Here is a 23,904-nt window from a genome sequence, read left to right on the forward strand (position 1 = left end):
GTGACGCCACACGAATATAAATGCTACCCCTTATGCGACGTGTTTTTCTCTAACGCGATGGCGGGCGATTTCCCCCGACAAGCTACAAATGCGTTCCCATTTCTATCACCGTTCCGTATGCAAGCGGACCTGCGTACGCATTACCGAAATTGAGTGGGAGGGCTCTATGCTCCACCAGTTTACTGATCCCACCGAATCCTTTCAGGGAAAATTAACCACGTCCGCATCTTACGTGTACCCTGCGCCGACGAGACTTAGAGAGGCTCGTCGTGTAACCACTTCGCTTCTTAAAATACCTCGGATCGAACGGGAATTTGAAAGCTCGGTCTCTCGACCGTATCGCTGAGATACAGAACGATCCACTGATTTCCGGATTCATGATTCTCTCGTCTTGCCTTTATCGTCTCCATGGGTCTAATGCTTTTATCCTCTCCTTCCTCGAACCTTTCTGATAGAAGTGAATTTTTAAGGAACTCACGTACAGGAACTACAAACGCAAACATGAGAACGTATAATATTTTATTCAAATATCTTCCAAACGAAGATTGGAAAATTTAGTAATTCCTGCGTTGTTCGGAGAAGGATAAGATGGAGGATATTTGCGACACCGCTCGAGTCAATTTGAGCGCTTCCACTCTATTTTCGGCATGTCCGAGTGCATTTAACCGAGATGCACTTTTTGTTTCAGCTGCGACCGGGAGCAACAGGTCAGGCACAAATGGGGGAGCCTGAAAGCCGTTGTCCGAAATTTGTCTCAGCTTAACGTCGGACAGTCCGGCGTGAAACGTCAATCGGTAAGTGTTCAACAAACAGTTTAATTAGTTCGACTCGTTACCGGCCTCGGTTTCGTTTAGTTTCGGGGCCGCGCAACGAACATGGCCGCCGCCCAGCTTAATCGTTCTCATATCCTTAATTTACCTAACCGTCGATCGAAGCCCTCTCTCGATTGTGCTCCTCGATGATCGTCGGCGATATTCGTTCAGGATCGAGCGACGACTTAATAAGACCACGTTAAAACCCGATCAATTAAGGCCACGGCACGGCGGCGGGTTATGGCAGGCGATGAGGCGTCAACCGACAGGACGCGAACTTTGACTTTATCAAACTAGTCGAATGCTCGACAACTTACTTACGCCGCAAAAAATTCGCCGTGAGAATGGCACTTTTTGTTTTTTACTTCGAAAAAGTACGTGAAAATTTCAAGCGTTACTTTCAGGAGATATTCAGCCTCGAGCACCGGTTATAATTTCTTTTTAATTTGTAATCGCGTCGGAACATTTTTAACGGTAATCAGCGGAACTGAAATATTGAAATTGGATCGTGACAGTTTGGTAACTGAATTTGACAGTTTGGAGCACCGCTGCTGATCATTTTATAACACTCCGCAGTGTATTACTTCACTGCGTAAACTGCAGCAAAGCCAATCAGTTGCATAGTATGCGTGTGTGGGTAGGCTCGTTCAATTTTAAAAATAGTAATCAAATCGCCTGGGGATTTTCAATGAAATAAAAACATTGAATATACGTTGTTTGATTACGATCGAACTTATACATTTTACTGTCGGACACGTCGTTAAAGCCGGTACAATAATTTTCCAATATACTCTCCGCAAAATTAAAGGATCACGAAATTGTCACTGAAAAATTGTCAATCTCTCCCACTCTGGCACTTTGATCTCCTGTAAATTTTTTCTCCAAAAACAAAAAAAAAATACCTTTTAAAAAAATAAAACGAATTCCAGTGGACAGTGCGATATTTATTTGATCCGCGGTGAATCGAGATCGCGCGAACAAAAGGGCAACGTTCCACCGTCCTACTTGTCACAGATCCTTTCGAGGTCCTTTCGCAGTCCTGTGAAGGCTGCTCGGGCCATAATTAATATTCAAAAGGTTCGCGGGGCTGATAGACGGTCCACGGGAACGTGATAAAGAGAGGATATTAAGCGCGACTTATAACGTTTGCGGGAACGTTGAAAAATCGGAATTCCTTTGACTAGCGGAGCACGTCCCGCGGCGAACAATCCGCGTTTTCATGCGGCACGGCCGCAAAAGAGTCCGCCACAGGCGCCGGTCTTTGAACACGAGCCAAAGATACCTCTTCTGCCACCCCCGCGCAGCTGGTCCGCCCCCATTAAACGATCCCGAATCGGCGCTGGCTGCTTATTATACCCGGTAATTGTATTCCGTGCCGGGAAAATTCTCTTCCACCACCGACAGAGCAGATTCCCGAAAAAAGACGAAACGTCTTCGTGTTGGATCTCCCTTTGAAGGTTTCGCACGCGTCGGCCGCCATGTTTGGGGACGCGAGTCTCCGTAAACTCGGGACTGAGAAAGCTTCCCTTTCGTTGCTGCAGTTTATATTTATGCAAATTTGGTGTACATCTTGGTATTTCAAAGGAAAAACATTCGAATCAATTTATAAAAGTTTCTCGATCAATCACTAGAAACGTGTGTCTTTCATTTGCAAACAAAATTAGCTGCTTATTTAAAATACGGCAGAACTTTTCCTCCAACTTAATATTTTCCATAAAAACCAAGATCCAGTCAATGCCTTTCACTTTAATTAAAGTTTGTACATGTCCGAGGGTCTTTTCTTGGGACAACATAGTGTGATTGGTCAGAGGCTATCGGTAGGGTGTTCTTGGAGGATCTGCAGGAATCCTGGGGAGCTCCTTATCAGCCGGTGTCAATTTGATCGAACGTCCCTCGCACGAAATAGTAGGATGTACACCAACTATTTTCGTGGACGCGTTTACACGTTCCGCGGATGATGTATTGCGAATACTATGACCGTGGTTACTGGTTTTCGATATTGGCCGTTCTTCCTATAAAATGGAGTACATAATACATTCCACGTGGCAGGAAGTCGAAATGCGTTGATAGATTGCGGCTCGAACGAAAATGCACTGGATGTGTCGTGTCGTCCTGGAATTGGCAACTGTTTCGAATTCTATCTTCTTTTTGCCATTTTGGGTCAATACTTTATTACAGCGAAATTACGGTGTGCAGTATGTTGCTGCTTAATTCCAACATTTTTTATTTTACGAATACCGTGAACAATAGTTATTGCGCAGCCCTGTAGGCTTCATTTATTCGAAACGGCAGGAGCAACAATGTAAATTGTGTTTACACGTCTTCGAGTCGCTTACAGGAAAAATTACAGCGCATCTTTGCCTATAGTGACGCCATTATTTCCACTGTAGCGGAAAGAAAATTGCAGGGAACAAGGTCCACGATTTTACGACTGTTCCATTGTCTCTTTCTGTACTCTCCCTGCGCATTGTCAGCTAGATCCATGATGCAGCCAATCCTCCCAGAAACAAGGTGCCATTGTATTTGCCTAAAAAACCTTCCTGGTCTTCCACTACAGCAGAGTACACAAAACTCTTGAGTTCACAGAATGTCTGCAAACAAATCGGATAATAGATCGTCGAACGAAGTTTCTCTCCATCTTCTTTTGTACAAATATCATTAATCGTGTTGATGGAAAAATTTTACCAAAAATCCGAGAAACGAAATGGATTAAAATAATCCATGAATACCAACGGAATGAAAAATATTGTAATTTACTAACAAAATATAAGAAAGAACGAAGGTAAAACGCTGGCGCTGTGTACGTTGGCGTCGAGTTCAGGTGGAATACGGATTTATTGTTTGTATCCGTTCTCGCTCAATGGACAACAAATCCGCTCGCTATCGCGTCGATTTTTCCGCGAGTCTGAATGATGCTCGACAACGTAAATACGCGGGGGCCGGGCTCGGAATCATTAAATCCGTCGGCCGGGAAACACGGCAAGAGGTTGCTTTTACGAAGAGGCGTTCGAGCGTCGTCGATTTCATCCCCTTCTCCCCCACCCTCGCCTCGTTTTTTTCGGTAGCCAGAGGGGGTGGTTTCGTGGCCGGACAATGGAAACACGGATCGATGAAGGAATTAATGGCCGTTCTCCTTTAATACGAAACTCTCGTCTCCGTTTCACCTGGCCCCTCTCTTTCCCCCTCCACCTTTTTCTCGCCCGTTCTGTTTCTTTTTCCTTTTCTCTTCTCTTTTCTTTCTCTCTCGACGTCCGCCCACTGACAGCACTCAAACAACCTTCCGCTGAACCATGTTCGCGCTTTTGTTCTCGCCTTCCATCCCCCAACGTCTATTTTTTGGCGCAGCAGTGCTCACTCGAATTTGCTAATCTCTGTTACTCCATATTTCTCCGGGGATTTGTTTTTCACTTGCAATCTCAATATTTATTCACCCTTTGCACTCGGAGATGCTCTCTCTTTTACTTAGAAATTATAAATTATACTTCTTTCGACCCAGAATAATTTCGTTCTATATGCATTCTTTCGTTTTTTGGATAAACGATAGTTTAAGGCAACTTTAAATAACATGAATCTTTGTGTCTCACAATGTTTTGGTAGTGGAAAGCCTCGTCAAAAAGAGGCAAATATTATTCATGGTACTTAGCACAGTTTTGCAATCTTCACCGCGAGACCGTCTCCAGACAAAGCCAGAAGCTAAGAGGGCACTTGTCGAGAAGTTAAAGAAAACTCCTCTTCGTTTCTGAATTATTTCGACCCGAACAAGGACACGAAACGCGTTTCAACTTTATGGAAAAGCAAGATAAAATTCCGTATTTATAAAATTTCAGAAACTTCGGAACATTTCCCGAGCGAAGTTTCTACGATGAAACAAGGATCGTTCTGTAGATCAGTTGAAATCTCCACTAACCGTCTATAAGATCGCATTTTCTTCGGGAAATTCGAAACTGGCTCTCGTAATTTTCCTGTGATTTATATTTCAAAAAGAAGCTTAACCATCTTTCATTAAATAATACTCCCCAAAGAAGTTATTATCCTGCAGTTCTAAAGATGAATTATTGGTTCGTAACCTTGCATGAGATAGAAGCTTCTGCGGAAGGTTTTTTAATAGCCGTGGCTGTATCTAAGACAAGCTGAAGATTTTATTTTAATTAATAGCCTCCAGAGAAGTGAACCTCACTTGAGAGATAAAATCGTAAAATCATTTTTAAAAAATTGATCGAAATACCCTCAATTTTTAATATCCAATTTTAAAAAATTGTCTAATATAATGATTAATCAAGTCCAACCACGCAGTTGTTACCTATATTCTAATAGAACAGGTTTCCGTGACAATTCACGGAAAAATAGGTTCACTCGCCAGAATATTGAATTAATAAATTGATGTAAAATAAATCGATCGCCGATTTTGAAACCTCGTCAACTCGTCTATGCTGGACAAAGTGCTCACAGGTGTCCTTCACCGAACTTTTTAATTAAAAACTGCCCGGCCATCCGATGATTAGTTAAACTCTGCAGGTCGGTTTTTATTTATACTTTAATGAAACAAGTTCTCGTAACTGCGCCCGAGAAGAATGTTGCGAGAAGTTCGTATATATAAACGATCCCTGGCTATTCCCACTGGTTTATTTTTCTTTTCGCGCGCGGCGGTCCGCGAACGCATCTCGATTCGCGTCGCGGCGACGCTCGCATCGAACTTCGGCGAAACGGAAGTCGCGATAAGTCAGCCTCGTCATATTTTACCGTGATACACGATTACGATTTCCTCGAGCACGTGGTTCGGGGCTCGCCCGTAGGCGTTTCCAGTTCGGTGTGCAGTTATTACTCTGTTTGATCAGACGTCTGTCGACGCGTATCCAATATCGATCTGCACAAAATGGAAACGCGACTCGATCCATTCTCCATTTTCATCGCAAAATTTTCTTACGCCCCCTTGCTGCACGACCGCCCACGTTCTGCAATTTATTCGGCACTTCTCGCAAGGATTCTTTACACATTCATGAAATCGTATCGCAAACACATCCATTTTAGGTTCATTTTAGATCGGAACGGTTTACGATCTAAACTGGACGTCTTTAAAACGTCTTAAAGATGTCCCTCTGCGAACTGGGATAAATATATGACAATTGCGTGGAATTGAGTTGAAAGCATCGACGGTCGAAATATTGTATCAAATTTGCTGCCGTAACATCCACGGGGAATCCATTATATCCATTGAATAATGCATGCACGCGGTGCCCGCGTAATCCGCTATTATAATACGCAAGATCTAAGGTTTCAACTTAATTCCGTGTACAAGCCGATCCGGTTTAATCCGCGGATGGTTATATTATACACGGGAGTGAAATAAATGGAACAAGATGGCAGACGTGGGTGCTGTAAACGGCCGGAGACATTAGAATTTCAAATGCACGATTTACGGTTCGCGGACCTGTAATTTCCAAGACGATTCTTTACATTGCACGCTTAAAATGATACATTAAATGCGGTTACGCTCGCACGTTCCTGAATAAATGAACATACCACGCGAATGGAGTTCTGAACTTTATGTGTACGGAGGATTTACAAACTGGGAGGATTTTGTCATTTGTCTTGCTTAGAAAAGCTCTGGAATAATTACTGGTGTAAATAATATGGCGCAACTTCGCTTTATTATTATAATTTATATCCACTTTTATCTGCGCTGTTGTCTGGTCCTGCTTACAAATATTTCGCCATAAATGCCGGGACATTGACACAAGAGTTGGAAAAATCAATGTGTTCCCTGTTCGCATGTGATGGGTCACACGTAATTTATATCGCCGGCATATTTTCTCGGGGGAGACATTTTTCTGGATCATGATTGAACCACCCACGACGGACACCTTCCGCTATTTCCCGGCGCGGCGCGGCGTTTCGGAACCGCGCACTTCACCGGCGGCGAGAGCACAGTTTAAGTGAGAAAGATGAGGGAGAAAAGGGGGAGAAAAGTAGGATCTAGAGTAAAAGGAAAGTACGATCGCTATAGAGGGTCTGAGTGGTCGCCGGAATGAGATGTCACGCGAGAGGGGGTAGACTGTGTTGTTTATTTCCTGCAAAGCTCGGCCTCTCCTGTCCCCCGCTTGATTTCTGAGCATTCCCGGCTACGAAATGTCGAACACTAGTAAGCACTTATATCTCCCATCGTTCCGCGGCCTTTATTCCTTCGTTCCTCTAATCCGAAACATTTTTATAGATTTCATATCCACTCGAGCAATAATTCCGGTAATTGTTAGAATTTTCCGAGTGGACGGGGTGTTTCAAAGTTATACAGTGGATACCGAAAGTATTCGAACACCCTTTAAAATAAAATAACTTTTTTATAATTGTACCAAACGACCTGATTCTTTATAATCATTTAGAAGTATTGGTTTATGGAATGATATGCAGAAAAGATTTTCAAAAAATTATAATTTACAAGGTTACATGCAAAAATAAATAAAGGCATTTCTTAAAACTTTTTTATTTGGGCCCTTAATGAAACTTTAAAATATATGTTTTGTAGATCTATGTTAGTTATACACATGCTGAAAATTTCATCTAAATCGGTCGACGCAGGAAAAAACGACATGCATCGAAAGATGTACGATTTTGTGGATTTTAAGCAGAAACTGATCAAAGTCGTGTAAAACGATTTTCAACATTTTTAATCGCTTGTATGTTAATCGATTTTGATGAAATTTCCAGCATATGTGTAACTAACATAGATCTACAAAACATATATTTTAAATTTTCTTCAAGGCCCTAATAAAAATGTTTAAAAAAATTCTTGCATGTAACCTTGTAAATTATAACTTTTTGGAAAATCATTTTCGCATATCATTTCATAAACCAATGCATCTAATTGATTATAAAAAATCAGGTCTTTGGTGCAATTATAAAAAAGTTATTCTGTTTTAAAGGGCGTTCGAATACTTTCGTTACCCACTGTACGTCGTGACCATGTACATGATCGAAACACCTTGTACAAGATGGAAATGTTGCTTCGGATTAATTAGCAAAATTCCAGTTAATCAGCACATTTCTATAAGCGATCAACTAACGCGAAACTCGCGTTTAATTGCTGAGCAGCGGCGCTTTTATACAACCGGGTTATAAATTTTTGAACGAGCGCATATAATTTGTTGAGAGGACAGACGCTGACTGGATTAAAAGATTTGAATGCCTGGAAAGCGCAGTTTAATTACACCACTCGTCGGCGCAGGAATCTCGCAGGAAACTATGAGTTGGCCAAACTCGAGCAGGGATTAACAGATTTCCCCGTGGCGGACTTTTCTGCGGCCTTGACGTTTAATGAGTGAAATATGAAAACCCTGAGATCGTTAATTTGCAATGTAGATTAAATATCGATTTCTGAACCGAGAGAAGAGGCACTCGGCCCTCTCCCTTCGGCTGGCGAGGTCGTAGGCTCGAAGATTCCCGAAAAATCTTCTGGTGTAACACACGTTAATATCCTACCACGATCGCATGATTGTGCATTGATATTATCTTTCGTATGAGCTCTAGTAACATTGTCCTTCATTTAAAAATTGCACCACGTTGCGTCACAACATTTTTAATCATACATAAAGGTCATCATTACGTGTGAAAACAACTCTGTCCCATTCAGCCCAAGAAACGCTAGACTCTTCCTCCCATTTCCAACCCTCATTCCACCCCCAAATTCCGGAAAGTTCGAACAAGGATTTCTCATCGCAACAGGCAATGTTCCAGAGAGATTTTTCAAAAATATCCCAACGCCCACATTCCGAGCACAACCCATTAGGAAGTGCCGCAGCCCTTTCAACCCCCGACACAAAGAAAAATTCCACCGCCTCGCGGCCGAAAAGCGAAGCAATCGACGCGATCGCATCTCGCTATCGTCCTCCGGCGACCTTCGTAGGCAATTTCTGCGACTCCGCTCGAAGGGGCGGCAAACCGAGGAAGGGGGTGGCTAAAGAACAGAAAGAGAGGTCTGCACAGCAACCAAGAAAGCGAAATAAGGGAGAGCGAGAGCGAAGAAGCATGTGCCGTGGAGGAACTCGGTGTCCGCGCAGAGTTTCGAGCCATCCCCCCGCTCGGTGGTGAATCGGCGAGTGTGGTGGTGGGGTTGGATCGAGTTTTGAAATGACGGAGAACGGATTTTCCCTCCAGTAGGACGCGCGACCTCAGCCCGGTAAGATCGACGCCGCCCTCGCCCCCGAGACAAACACGAAAACGCGGTGAAAACAGAAGCCGACGGACGAGAGCGCGATCACTGTACGGACTGAAACGCTGTCGACGACCACCACCGCCACCACCCTTCTTCCAACTTGTGTGTCGACCGTCAGAAACCGGAAGATCGATCGATCGAACGCTAGAAACCGACAGAAAAGAAAAGAAACAGGGAAAGAAGGAATAATCAAAAGATACGGCAAAGGTAGGGGACGTTACAGGCGATGACAGAAGAACCTAACTAATACTAGACCCGTCTGTACACCTTATACAATCGACCGACAGTGCAACAATTCCGCCGTATTCAATTTCAACCCCCGAGAACGGAGATGACCGGAGCTGTTTCACTCTCGACCACCGACGCCGGTTAATTTCAAACAAAGAAATACAGAAAAATAAAGGAAGAGAGAAAGGCGAAGAGAGAACTGTTCGCGAGAGTCTTGTCCAGCCGAGATGAGAAGGAAAAAGAGCACGGAAGAGAGCGAAGCGTGGGACGCGTAGGATCCAGGACTATTACCGATCTAGACGGTATCTTGTGTAGAGACTGGAAGTGCGGCGAAAGTTTCGAGAAGGCTGGAACTTTCGATTGAGAGAGAGAGAGAGAGAGAGAGAGAAAAAGAGGTTTCAGAGAGGATTGAGAAATAGAGAGATACGCACATGGTCGGTTTCATGTAGGAGGACTAGAGGCGGCTGCAACGCGGGCGATGGCGTCGCCGATAAAAGTCGAAGGTAAACCTTGATTTCGTCCGACACCGATCTAGCGAACCGCCACGATGGAAAATCGAGTCACCTTTGAGTCCGGAACCGGCCTTTGTGTCCGGTTACAAACTGTATCAATGTTACCCCGCTGCACCCCCTGTCCGCTTCGATTCCACTCGCACGGCATTTTTCCGATCCCTCGAATAAGGGCTGTTCAATAGGGTCCGAGAGACCGTGACCGGCTGCGGATAGATATATGAATAAATCTTGTTGCTTTCGTTCAAAATGCTCGCTTTTAGCGTAGATCTAGCGTTACCACAACATGGTAAATGAAATCCTCGGTGCACGCAATTGTACGAGAATATTTGATTGTTTAAGAGGAAATCGCGAATTCAATCCTCCCGTAATTAACCAAAGTAAATTATGACTACGTTCATCGGTCAACTAAATATCAGAGCGTCAAATAGCAGAAATGTTCACCAAACAATCAAATAGTTTAATCATTCGCGTAGCCAGCAAACCCGTGTTTGCAACCGGTTTCTCGAAATCAGCGCGCAAAACTTCTCGTTTGCATAAACATCCGCAGTCTGGTTGCAACGGGTATAACTTTATCAGGGTGATCGCAGGCTTTAGGTGCTCCCATTTACGATTCAACGTACGCTCTGGAGTCATGAAATTGTTTCGATCAGATCCTATCGAGCTGGAACTAAAAAATGCTGGCTGGAAACTACGCGATCCTTTAAAAATCCGCGAATACGCTCGTGCTTTCAATTCCGCGAGAAATCACACTCGTATTACACTTTGTAGGGAAATCCGTAACATCGGTTATTTACTCCCACGTAATTTCGTTATTCTCGAGTTACCATAGCGTTATTCTTGAGTTATATTTCCAGCCGTGGAATCTACCTAACCCAATTTCTACCATAAATTACGAAACACCCTGTATGTATATATTTGTTTCGCACTGAAATATTGTCGTATAATAGCTACATCAAATCAAAATGAAACAATCGATTCAAGCTGATAGCTTGTACTCTTTAATTACCATTTTGTTCCTCACGCGCATAAAAGCATTGTAACAACATTCCACGATTAAATTCAACGTGGTACTAATTTAATTCCCGGCCAAACAAAGTGCTCGAAGGGTGAACAAGCCGTCTCCGAGCCGAGAAAGCTCGTCGCAGCGAACTGGGTCAGAAAAAGTGAATCGAAGATGATGAAACGAGCGATACGAATGACGTGGGGTATCGCTAACAGAATTATAGGGAGCGTAAACCATAAAGCAATAAAGTATAGGACTCGGCAAACAATATTCCCGCGCAATATGAAGCATTCATGGCTTCGCAGTCAGTTATAAAGTAGCGCGAGGCGTAAAAGGAAAGTAATCTCGGGAAATACATAAAAGAAACGTCTATGTGTGCACGGTTCCATAGATGTTGATTCGATGCGAAAGATGCCGATTAAATCGCCGGTGAATCCATGCGGTTCGAAGAAAAAGGGTTGGATTGGCACACAGTGGTTTTTACGGTCAACCTGACTTTCCAGCTTTGATAATTGAGAAACTTTTCTAATGATGTAACAACCCTCCGAACCTTCGGAGTTGGGGCTCATTAATTATTTCAGGTAATTGTGCTGCCAGGTACAACCCTTTACAGACAAACTTGCAAAGTTCACAGTGGACATAGTGACGCTGATCGAGTGCTTTCTAAAACAAAATGTCTCTTTTGGAGCTGGTCGAATCGAGTTGGAATTTTTTGAGGGGCTGGATCAAATAATTTTCGAAGAGAATGATAAAAATTGCTTTTCACAAGTTCCGTGAAATGTCGGAGTTAAGGATTTAGACCATGGAAAGTAGCTTTCCCGCGAATCGATATTCCACAGCGATCACAGTCAATTAATCGAGGGCATTAGAGAAAGTAGTCGGGATGAAATCTGCATTTTTATTGCGACGACATCGTACCTGCAAGTAAAAAGCACTTTGCGCCCGAATCCACGCCCCGGAGCTAGGATTACAGGATTCAGTTGGCAAATATTTGTCTTGCAAATTAGCTTGTTGCTGATTCAAATTCAATTCATAAGTCCGGAGCCGCCCGGGCCTGTTCCGGCGGCCTCTCGAACTTGTTCTCGACGGAACAGTCCTGCCAGTTGCCAGACCGAGTTCGAATCTGCGGTAAGACCAACAAGAAAATCCGCGAAACGATGAATTTCTTCCTTCCTTTCTACCACCCAAGAATTCCGGCTGATAGTAAATAATCTCGCTGCGGGATAATAATTTACACAGTGTAAACGAGATTTTCCTTGAATTTATGGTTCCAGCACGAGATTACTGCTGGCCCACAACTCGTACCCTAAACGAAGTAGGCTAAATGGGTTCTCGTTAACGTCCGCAGGCGCTTTATCTTCGATTCCCAATCTTTGCATCGAATTGACTTTGCTGGAGCTTTATTGGGTTGTTGCAGTAGTACATTGTTCTATTTAGAAATTGTTGACAATTTGTACTTCTCATTGCTGGTTTCGTTGTCATTTAATTACTGTCGAGATACTTTCAGATGTTGTGTTTGAGAAAGGAATGTTGTAAAGTTAAGCAGCGAGAATTACTTACGTTCTGCGGCAACGGCAGTTAGCAACAAAGTTGAGGCAGCCTTTTCAACAGTAGAATTACCACTGGTTCCCTGGAAAAGGAAGGCAGATAACGAATTCCAAAATAAATTCCGGCCAAAATGGTTAACATACTTTCCAATTTGAAATTACAAATCCCTAGAATTGTTCCGCGAACTGCAATGGCTCGTAAAACTGTTCGTTCGCGTGAATGAAATTCGTTCTCTTAATAACATTACCGTGCAGTACTGTTGCGTCTGATTGAAATGATTTTTCCCTTAAAAAATTCGATGCTCGAGATATTTTAATTGGATTTCAAATCGATTTTACACGCAACGTAGAAGTTCAAAAAATTCATATTTACACTGATAGCAGCAATCGCAGTATCTTTCGCGCGCGGAGGCTGCATTTACTCAGACTAATGCGACCCGAAAAAAAATCCCTAGAACTTGAGGCAGCGCAAAAAAAAATTCACCATTCCGCACACATCTGCCCGCTATTTTTCACTTCCGTTAATTGTGAACCACATTCCCATAATTCTCTCCCCGCCCGTGTGCTCTGCATTAAAGTATAGTCAAGGGACAGTTTAAGCTGTGCCGGGAAAATGGCCGGTAAAAATGTCGGAACGATAATGGCGATCCATAACGAAGCCGTAAACGGCATGCACTATATTTTCTACAACAATATTTTCACACGTCTTTGCATTACCCTCGAGAAGACTCTTTTCTTGAATTTTTACAAAACAATTGGCGTCGAGATAACGGAGACATTTTTATTATTTATATCTGGTGTGGCAGCCTGCGTAACTGATTAACCCTCATCTCTCATCTCTGTAACTTTGTTTGCCCCTGGACGTCAAATTATAACAAGTAAAAAATCAATGTGATGGAAAGGAAAATAATTTAGTTTGAAAACTCCTCGCAGTACGACAAATTCAAGTAAGCGACATGCATAAAATAGTATCCATTTAGAATCGTTGAAAGCTGCGCCAGACTGACGCACGTAGCAGGTGAATAATTTCGTTATTTGTAAAAGCGTCGTGAAAGGATTTCGTAAAAATGCACAGACGAACGACGAGGATTAAAATTGTTGCTTACGCCTAACATCTAAACGTGTAATTACGCTTGCAAACACGCGAAAAAAACGAAGAGGAGCAAACGGGCCGATGTAAATCGGTGTCACGATGATCGCGACGTTTTCAAAGTGGCGGGAAGAGTGGCTGGTGCATAAACTAGCCGTTTTCGCAGGGAATTGTAGCTTCAAACGTTGCCGTCCATTCATGGAAAAGACTTTATTTCGCACGTAAAGCGGCCGAACCGAGTCCGACACCGTTTCGCTCGATTCTCCGAACTAGCAAGCCGGTTTGGCAACCGTTCCGTGCTTGTTCGTTGGTTCTGCTATCAATTTCGCGTGCAACTCGTCCCCCCGCGGCATTATATGACCCCTTTCAGAGCCACGGTTTTAGTGAATCGCAGCCCTCTGGCCTTCTGGATAATCAATAACCGTGACGCTTCTCTGATATTCTCATTTTCCCTAATACGCCGCGGACCTTCTCGCTCACGGACCCCCATTAAGGAACCCCCCCTGCGAATTTCGAATTCCACGCGAAACTACTGCCCGGTATTTCGTACTCGATCATCAGAAGTTCGTAATTTGATTTTCCACCCCTTCCGAGCGACCGCTTCCTCGCTATTCTGCGCTCGGTTACGTTTTTAGGATCGTTTCGCCACTTTGGTCAATTCTTTCGAGCATATTTATAGTCCTGTTTGGCTGGAAATTTTTTTTCTTTAATTTCTTTCTTTGAAATTGAACCCTGAAGGAAGGGAGATTGTTAATTACTGATATCAAGAAGACTCCACGAAGAAGATCGCATCGTCCCCGACCTATTCGCATCGATTAAGAGTTTTCTTGTAGATCCAGTAAGGCATGCCGGGAATTCCGGCAGGAATGTTCGGTATGCGGCTCGAATAAAAATATTAAACCGCAGCTGGGGTTCATTGTATTGCAGTTTCGCCGGAATTTTTCAATTAACGAGCAAATTGTGGTCGGCGGGACCCCGCGATTATGCAACTTTCGAGAATCTAGTTTTACAAGTTAACGTCCCTGAATCCCTGTAACTAACTTCGGGGTAATTAATCCCCCGCTTTATGGGGAAAGCATCGTTCGAAGTCAACCGTGCTGGACGAGGCAGCATAATTAATTATTGACACGTAGCCCGGCCACAAAAACTTCGGAACTTTCTCAACTATTTTCCTCCACCGCGATTACTACCACCAAGTTTTATTTGTTGCACTACGGACCGTAAAAGCGTATCGAACATTGCCCATCGAGAAAATTTCACGTTAATTATCCGACACTGATTGAGTTCTCCGCGCAGAATTCCGCGACAAACTGTCCTGTTAAAAAATTCATTTTTCTTCGTCCCGGCCGAGTAAAAAATGGATAAAGAAGGAAGCTGACTTCCTCGGTTCGAACGTTCGCCAATCCATAAGGATTATAATTAACATTTCCCTCTTCCAATTTATGAAGCAGCTCGATCAACCGTGCTCTCAATACATTTCCCTGAGACAATCGTCTCTTAATTTATGCGAAAATTATTAATTCGCTTCGACCCTCAGTGTTCATCTGATAACGAATATCGAACAGAAAGCATAATAGATTATTGAACTCCTTCTTTCGAGGATCGAAAGAAATAAATAGAAATGTTTTTTTTTTAAAAACCACGTTTTTAAAACGGACTAAAACGTATAAATTAATTTTTCCTAGCCCCATACAGATAGTCTTGAAAATTTATGATTGTAAAGTTTGAATAGAGCTATGAAAATATTTGTAAGATTTAAAACGAGAAACGTGGTGCGCAAGATAATAGTAAGGAGTGTAGAGAGTAGCTGCCGTTGAGAAAACTCGCACAACAGTTCATATCATTTGCAGTGCTATAAAATTGTTAGTGACTTGGGTGAACTATTCATGCATCAATTATAATCTATTGCATGCGCCCCACGTTTCTCGTTTTAAATCTTACAAATATTTTCATAGCTATTAAAAATTCACAATCACAAATTTTCAGGACTATCTGTACGGGGTTAAGAATCTGTATTCTGTATGGGTCTAGGAAAAATTATTTTATACTTTTTAGTCCGTTTTAAAAACGTGGCATTTTTAAAAAATTTATTTCTATTTAAATAATTATTTTCTGCTTTTTAGTCTTGTGTGTGTGGAATTTTTCAATCGATTTTAAACATTTTGATGAGATTATAACAGAGACATGTAGTGAATTTCAGACGGTATTTCGACCGCGTCATATCGGAAACTAACGCCGTGGTAAAATGTCAAAGATAAAGGTTCTGAGAAAGGTTTTGATAGTATAATAATACGTAGTAACTTTGTAAACACCGCACGGAACTGGAATGAACACCGAGTTCCTTCAATGCGAAGCGGGTCAGTGGATTGGGGATGAGTCGAAGTGGGAACGCGTAGTAGAGTAGGGAGAGCTATCGCGCGGAGTGGGGATCGCTGAACGCGATCACGTACTACTGTGCGTCGCGCGGGGAGGTGTAACGATTAAATTTATTAATAGTTTATATCTCCTAAAAGCATAGGCTTTTAAAAAATATTTTTCTTAGATATTGCATTGCCTGCCAGTTCTGAGCTGTGCTTAAAATTTCGGGTCTCTAGCTCATCGGGAAGTTAGTTTAAAATAAATTGCAAAATTTGTACCGAACAGACAAACAGACAGACAAGAAAGCGAGCTAATAAAAACGTGGTGCAATACCTTTGCAAGTATATACAGCAGGACCTTGATTATCCGGACCCGATTATAAACAAATAAATTTTCGAAAATAAAAAATTTATTTTGTAATATAATGTACATTTTAATTATGTCCCTCGGGTCTCAATTATCCAACGGGCCTTAATTCGTCCGGGTTGTTTGTCTCCCGATCAAGCCGGTTAATCGAGGTCCTACTGTATACAATTTTAAATTTCTCGCAGATTCAGATATAAATAAAAACAACATTGAAACTGACCCCGAAATAATCCAGCGATTATAAAAACGCAAGACTGCCATTAGTATAATTAGCATCCACGAATTCCTTAGGAAAATGCACGGGCTGAGAATAGAACGATCTAAACGAGATAATAAACGGATTAGGGCAAAGCGAAAGTCAATATAAAGAGTCGTTTCGTTTAATGGCGTGTCCCTACGAAAATCCTGGGGACAGTAACGAGTCTAGACGGCGTAAAAACTTTACCGCTTCTCGATCAAGCCGGACGTTTAATGTGTCCGTTAATGTTGCTCGCGGTAGACCCCGTAAATAATTCATCGAATTGACAAGAACGACGTCGTTAGCTGGAGAAAACAGGGTGACCGCTGCTTGTTAATAAACCGGAAGTGTACGTCCGTTCGGAGAAGTTTGTTTTTGTAATCCGCGAGGGTGAAGCCGCGAGGAACTTCCGCAGGCTTTCGTTTATTCGCGCGTCCCTGGGTCCCCGGTGTGTACACAGGGAAAAGTTATTGCGACTTGACCCTGCTGGGAAAATACGAAAATTTGGAGTCACTTTAATAACTCTATGCAAAATAACGCGGTCTGCCGATCCCGGACGAATTTCGCCAGCGGGTCCGAAGCATCCGGGACCACTTCCGGTAGCAGTTCCGGTTCGCCACGGATGCCGCTCCCTCGGGGTTCTTTAATACTTTGACTCCCAGGGAGCGAAACTGTCGCCACAAGTTTCTACCCTCTCCGTCGAGTCGCGATGAATAATTCCACCGACACAATCGAGCCGTCACGGTTCTCCGGAGAACCGTGGGAAACGGCGAGGAAACTTTTATTAACCTGGACACCGATACGGCCGGAAGTGACGCGGAAGATGCCTTATCAATGACGGAATTTATTCCTCCCGGGAGATGCGCCAGAGGAAATAGGGAAACTTTTTTTTGTATCTGCAAACGTAGACGTGGCGAATATGGTTGCGAATGGATTTTCGGGGGAGTTCGCGACGGCGAGTGTCGTTCGTGCAGAAAAATTTGCACAAATATTCTGGTTCAATTCAGTTCTTAATCTGTAGCAATTTTGCGAACAGTGCAATTGTCGACATCAATCTACTCACAGAACACATTTCTCAAAATAGCTCCGAGCGCAAAGGGTTAATTAGGGCTCCATGAATTCTTCATTCCCGGAAATCTAAAAAATTCCGCGTCATCCTCCGGAAAAGATGGCGCATCGTGAATTTTTATTTAAACAGGAATTACCGATACAAATTAAACCTGCGATCAGAAAACCCGGTTCAGCCGTGCAGGTCCCGCCGTAAACAATTTTTGCGGAACGCGATTTTTTCATTTCGCGAGCACCGTCGCGCGGCGGTTTCTCGTCGGGTTTATATAGAAAAACGAGCGCGTGGTCCGCGGCTTTATTTAAAGCGCAATACACGTCAACGTGCATAGAAGGGGTTGGCGCCGCACCGGTGGTAGTTTTAGACTGCGCGGGTTAAGTCGGGAAACTACCCCGAGGGATAAGGCTGCGCGGCGTACGGGGCTTCCTTGTAACTGATTCGAAACGAACTCCTCCCCGTTCCCAGTGTCCCAGTGCATTATTCCATGCGGAAATTCGCCGACATAGTAATCCTACTTCGGCGCATTACGCCAATCCTTTTCCCGATCCAGCGGGATACTGTTTCCATTTTGGGACTGCTTCCAAGCCTCGGAAGTCTTCGCGAGCGAGCGAAAAAACCAACTCCCCTAAGCTTAATGGAGAACTTCCGGAATGTTCCTCTGACTCGCGAACTCGCGTCGCGGAGTGTAACACTGCGGAAAAATCACTATTGCACGTGTATCTTCCAGTTGCGTCGTTTCCAGATCGTTGAACACCGTTTTGACGTCGATGAACCATTTTTGGAAGGTATTCTGGTTTTCGAAAAAATATGTCTTTTGAATTTTCTTCAAGTACAAGTGTTCTGGAGTATGTGTATCACTTTCATAATTATGGGCACGTACATTAATTTATATAGTTTTTAAACGAGACTGTGCAATATGTTAAATACAGGAGAGCTGCAAAATGGGTAATCAACTGTCGATCCGTGTTTTCTGAACAACATTTTTCAAGTGGAAAAAATATTTATCGACCATGATGTTTAATATTTATCATGAATGCTCTACATTAAGCTTTTAATCTCCACGCGGGGAAAATGTATTGTCGAGAACGTTTTATCCTCTGTTACATGAATCTCTAGTTGCAAAATGTAAATTTGTACGTGACAGGCTAAAACTTGAAAATCGTTAATATGTTTCAACCATTCATGAGAGCGAACACATTTCGGCACGTGCGACACAGGTATTTCGTTATTTGCAGTAACTTATGTACAGGGTGTATAAAAAGTAATGGTCATCCGTTCTGGAGGTGAATCTACACCTCTGGATCGATGGGTATCTGTAAGAGAAACTTGCCGCAGAATTGTTTATAACGAAGAATATTGCTGGTAAAATTGTTTTTTCACATCAACACCTTCCACTCATCCAGAAAAGAAAAAGTTTGAAGGAAGGCACATGTCGTGTGGACTGTAGTAGTAGGCTTTTGTCTATACGTATAATTCTGCACAATCAAATACTGCAAGAACTATAACAGCTTATATCTCAATAACTATTTGTTTGCGACATGTGGCTTCCTTCAAACTTTTTCTTGTCTGGATGAGTGGAAGGTGTTGATGTAAAAAACAATTTTAACAATATTTTTACAACAGAGGTGTAGATTTACCCCTGCGACGGATAATCATTAATTTTTGTACACCCTTACAATGCTGCTTTCGGTCATGCGGCCGGCATTTCCCTGAACAATGAAAATTCGAACAATGAACAAAATAAGAGCATTCGCACGCTTTAAAATCAATACACCGCATATTGCGATAATCGCGCGACCGGCCGTCGATTTTTTTTCGAAGTAAATAAATGAAATGAATTTTGCTGAGGAAAAACCGCTTCTGCGCCGCGCGCGCGGCGAGTTAATAAAAGTTGAGTCGACTCGGTCGCAATATAAGTTCCCGCTCGAATTTACGCACCAAGAATTGCAATTACTGCTCCGCAGATATAAAAATAAGGGCTCGGCGGCGCAGGCGTGCAATATCTGCGCGACACGGAATCCCAGAATTTCAATTATACCTGTATTATCCTATACCCCGTTGAAAAACTGATAGCCTCTCAGCCGGCCGCGAGATAAAACGAAGAAAACGGGAACCGCCGCCGCGTTTTCCTGTAACATGACCTCGCGGGCTTTTGTTTTAATGAAGCCCGCCGCGAATTACGGAAACCCTGCTGCACAAACAGTCGACGTCCGCTTTTTTCTTTACCATGACCGGCGGACTGGAGAATTATCGTCCATTCAAAACACCGTGCGAAGCTGTTTAAATCGGTCCTCGAACCTGTTCGCGAAGCTGACGCAATTCATTCTCTTTCAGCGATAAGTCAAAGGCGATTCTAGCTAATCGAGAAATGCAGTGTTATTAAAATTGGATTCGCTGTAAAAATAAGTACGGTACAATTAAATACCCACCTGCCTATCATAAAATAATTAACTCGCAGGGAGGGTTTGTCGTAGAAATTGCGAACGCGACTCGGAATCGCAGTTTAGCCCACTTGTGGTCGCTTTCCCTGTGCAATTAGCCGCGACAATGAATTTCCCGCGAATCCTGTTGGACGAATATTTCATCCTTTCGCTGAAGCGTCCCATCAAATTTCCTTCCACGTCGCTCGTCGAAATCGCTCGTTCGTAAAAACCGCAATATGAGAGACGCGTCAGCGGTTTTGTGTTCTGTCCGCGAAATCAATGAACGACCGAGGAAAAAAAAACGATCATTATTTCTTTTTCGACTTGTTTTTCGGTGGAGTTGCTACGGAGGATGCGTTATTAAATTACGAAACGGTGGATCAATTATCCAAACCGGAATCGAGGTCGCGTTAATTGGATAATCGAATGTTTGGCCGAGCGAGGTTATACCGATGCGAAGACGTCCATCGGATCTCATCATCGCGAGATATCGGGAACACCTGGAAATATTATCCTCGTATTACTCGCGCCATTTTAATGCGCTCTCCTCCAGAGAAACCAATTTGCGAAAAGGTTCCGGATAAATCGGAATCTTTCAGAGAGGCGGGAACCTTTCTCGCGGTTTCTCTGAAGTACTTTGACGGTGGAATGTCAATTGAAATTTTGGAAACCGACGCGTTTAACCCTTTGGACTCGTAGCAATTTTAATTCCGAAACCAAGGCATTTCTATCAACCCAGATCATTTTTATTCTAACCATTTTTATACTGTGTACATCAAATTGAACCTGTTTTCTCATATGTGTGATTATTGACCTTTTTACAATTTACAGAATAGAGACGAATTTTGAATAACATTAAACTGTTTTGAATAATGGTATGGCAATTTTTACCGAATGCTATGGTAATTTATCGAAGGTTTAACGGGGTGAAATGCTACCAGAGTCACGGAAATATTTGGAATAAAAAATTGTTTTGCAAAAACGAACAGAATGTGGCAATAAGAAGTTAATTGAGAAATCTTACGCCCTCGGCGAGCCTTTCGTCTGGGGCGGAATTAGATTTGGTAGGCGATGATCGATGGCAGAGTGAGTCAACCCCCGGGGGTTGAAACGCGCTCTCGCGCCATAATCGATGCTCGAAGCACGTGGCATCGAAATACTTGTGCGGATTATGAAATTCAAGTGGGAACAACCGTCAATTAATTTGATTTCCGGCGACCTCGTACAGATTCGCTGCCAAAATTCCATTTCTTTTATTCCGTGAAAAATGTCGTGAAATATGAACCTGCCATTTTAAATGAAACGAAGCAGTGCTGACGATGCACTGGCAAAAATATGGAACACTGTGAGAAGCAAATTTCAGTGATTGAAACAATTTTGAACCTACACACAATCGTTTAATTACATTTTGTATAATTATATTTATTCGCACATTCTGTTGCATATTTTATACGTTCACGTATGCGTGTGTGAAGTTCAGTGATTAAAATACCTTGCTTTTGCGTCTTTGCTGTCCTTTGTAATTTTTTATTCACACATTTTATCTTATTTTTAACAGATTTATACGTGCGAGTGAAGTTCAGCGATTAAAGCAGTTTACTTTGAAACGTTGATATGGATCACATACTTTACTCTGTCTCGTGTAATTTTATATTTACTCGTTTCATCTTTCAACTTTATTGTTAGCGAATTTTAACTATCATTAGAAATGCCCACTAAGTTGCTTCGATTTTGCATGACTATGAGTGATTTTTCACCTTTCCCGGGATCATAAATATCAGGGAAACGCGGGCTTTACACCATCACGTCGTTTATTCTCGTCGAATAATTGATCAGGTTCTTTTGAAAACAGCGTGCTTGTTCATCTGGAAAAATGAAGCTGCACACGGAAGTCCATAAAACATTTTCCAGTTTATTCTGTGGCAGGGCAATTCCGTAATACTTCAATGTTGTACTCTCTCCGCTTGGTCTACATGATTTGAATAAATTATCGGAGCAACGCCGCTTTAGCAGAAACGATAACCACCCCCGCGGCCGGTCAGTTCTTCTTACAGCATATTTCTTAGCTGTTGCACGGTACGTGCTATTTTCCTCGAAGAATTCCGACAATGAGAAAAACTTGGTTCGCGGGTAACTTGTAAAATTTGCAAACTGAAAGTATCGAGTAAGGCTGGAAGGGAAAAACGAGAGAGAGGTTGGGGTGGCAATGAAAGTCAAAGGGGCTGTCGGCGCGATAGAAAGCAGAAACGTTTTCCAGGAACTGAATCCTGGTAACTGTTACTCGAGAATCCTTGGTGGTCGACTAAAAATACCGCATAAAGCGGCATTATAACGGATATGAAAGATTTCTGGGGCTGAACTTCCGGGCGTGGCGTATAATACTCAATCATCCCCCTTTTATAGCAAATCTCGCTCCCAGCTATCGTCTCTCGCAAAATTTCTTGCCGCGAAACTAATAATACACTCGCATCTCTTATTTTGAGCTTCTGAATTATTGCTTTTTTTTACGTGCCAGTAAAACTCGATTATCGGACTGTGTACTCTCATGCGAGATAAAAATCGTTCGTATTAATCGCATGAAGCAGCAGTCGACTAGAAATGTATTTTATCTCTCAATAATTTTAATAAATTGGGAAGGATATTTCAACGAACTGTCGATTCGAATAAATCGGAAAGAACGTGACGTCCGAAAATTCGCCCAATGATTTAATTGTTTCCCCATTGCGTTGATTAATTTTTTGTCATAAATCCATAAAATCCGCAGGCTATTAATTATAGTGTCTAGAATGGTGACCGTTCCATTAATACAGAGATTAATTATGAACGATACACAAGATTACACGAACGGCAACAAATTAATTTCACATGTGCATCGTATAACAGAGGGAATGATACTACTCTGACATATTCAACATTTCATTAAGCACAGAAACTCCGCTATTTCATTCAGCAAGTCGGAGAAAAGTTCGCGGCGGGGTTATTTAAATTTGTATAAGTTTCTGTCGGCCGGATTAAACAAACAGGGGGGAAGTTCTCCGCAGTGAATGTGAACATTCGCGTAATCAAACATTCAAGGCGGCTTCGAGCCCCATTCGAACGGGGTTCACGGGACGACGAGCGTGAGCGACGATCGACGATAACGATCAAATTTCACGAAATGAGGGCTGGCGCGTTCATTATTTAACGAGATCGGCATAGCTCTGGTCGGGCATGATCAATCTGACGTATCGGTACACCATGAAATATTCTGGTAACTCTGATCGTGTTCCTAAACTTGCTCAAATATTCTGAATATAAAAAATATGAAAAAATTGATCACCCAAAGTGTTTTAAGTATAAAGAGGGTTACAATATGGCAACAACATTTTCTTTAGGGTGTAAGGGTCTCGGAGATTTCACGACGACCTTCATTATTTCCACTGACTTCTATATCGACGATAAATATAGTAATTAATTATAAGGTATCGGACTTTCTCGCGCAAGCCCGCCGTCGAAATGAATGAAATCAATTAAGGGACGAAATGTTTGTGTTCTGCCGACCCAATTCAAACGAACTAGCGACGTTCAAAGCTTTCCGAAAGTTTCATTTAACTTCTCATCTTCCGGCTGCCAGCTGCAGCCATTAGTTATTTACAGCGGGAGTAATAAATGGGCCGACGTATGGCGGCGAAGCACATTTGCGAATATTTTTGGAAAAGTCGATGGCGTAACCGAGACCCAGCTTTTCAAAGACTTCGCGGAACTTCGCGGCTCTCGACTTACGCGATTAATTATCGTCTCGTCTATCGACTCTGCCAAGAAGACGCTTCTCGAAGTGCAGTGGAAAGTATCTGTAGATAATTAATCGGCAGGTTGCCTTTGTGCCTTTACAGTGCACATATTCTCGAGACTTTGCCGTTGCAAAATATTTCATGAAATTGTTAACAAATTGTTAATTTAATCATTAATCCTTTAGAATGGGAAAATTCTAAAATTTTTCAGAGCCCTTTTCCAAATTCTCAGAAAATTTTCCAGCTCTCAGAAAATTTCCTCGTGAAAGTCACTTTGAAAAAATT

General features: G+C 42.6%; 1 protein-coding gene across 5 annotated transcripts in view; it reads left to right on the forward strand.

Annotated features, from left to right (window-relative positions):
- The window catches only part of LOC143215962 (pleckstrin homology domain-containing family G member 5), a 114,806-nt gene that overhangs the window by 14,061 nt on the left and 76,841 nt on the right, over positions 1 to 23,904 (forward strand). For 4 of the 5 annotated variants that reach the window (XM_076438610.1, XM_076438609.1, XM_076438612.1 and 1 more), the window contains one exon: positions 689 to 794. In XM_076438610.1, the coding sequence (XP_076294725.1) occupies positions 689 to 794 (106 nt within the window). Of the gene's footprint in view, positions 1 to 688; positions 795 to 8,060; positions 9,750 to 23,904 lie in introns of those variants that run through there. The other variant, XM_076438614.1, reaches the window with a different exon arrangement.

Source organism: Lasioglossum baleicum, chromosome 14 (assembly GCF_051020765.1).
Source record: "Lasioglossum baleicum chromosome 14, iyLasBale1, whole genome shotgun sequence".
Classification (NCBI taxonomy): domain Eukaryota; kingdom Metazoa; phylum Arthropoda; class Insecta; order Hymenoptera; family Halictidae; genus Lasioglossum; species Lasioglossum baleicum.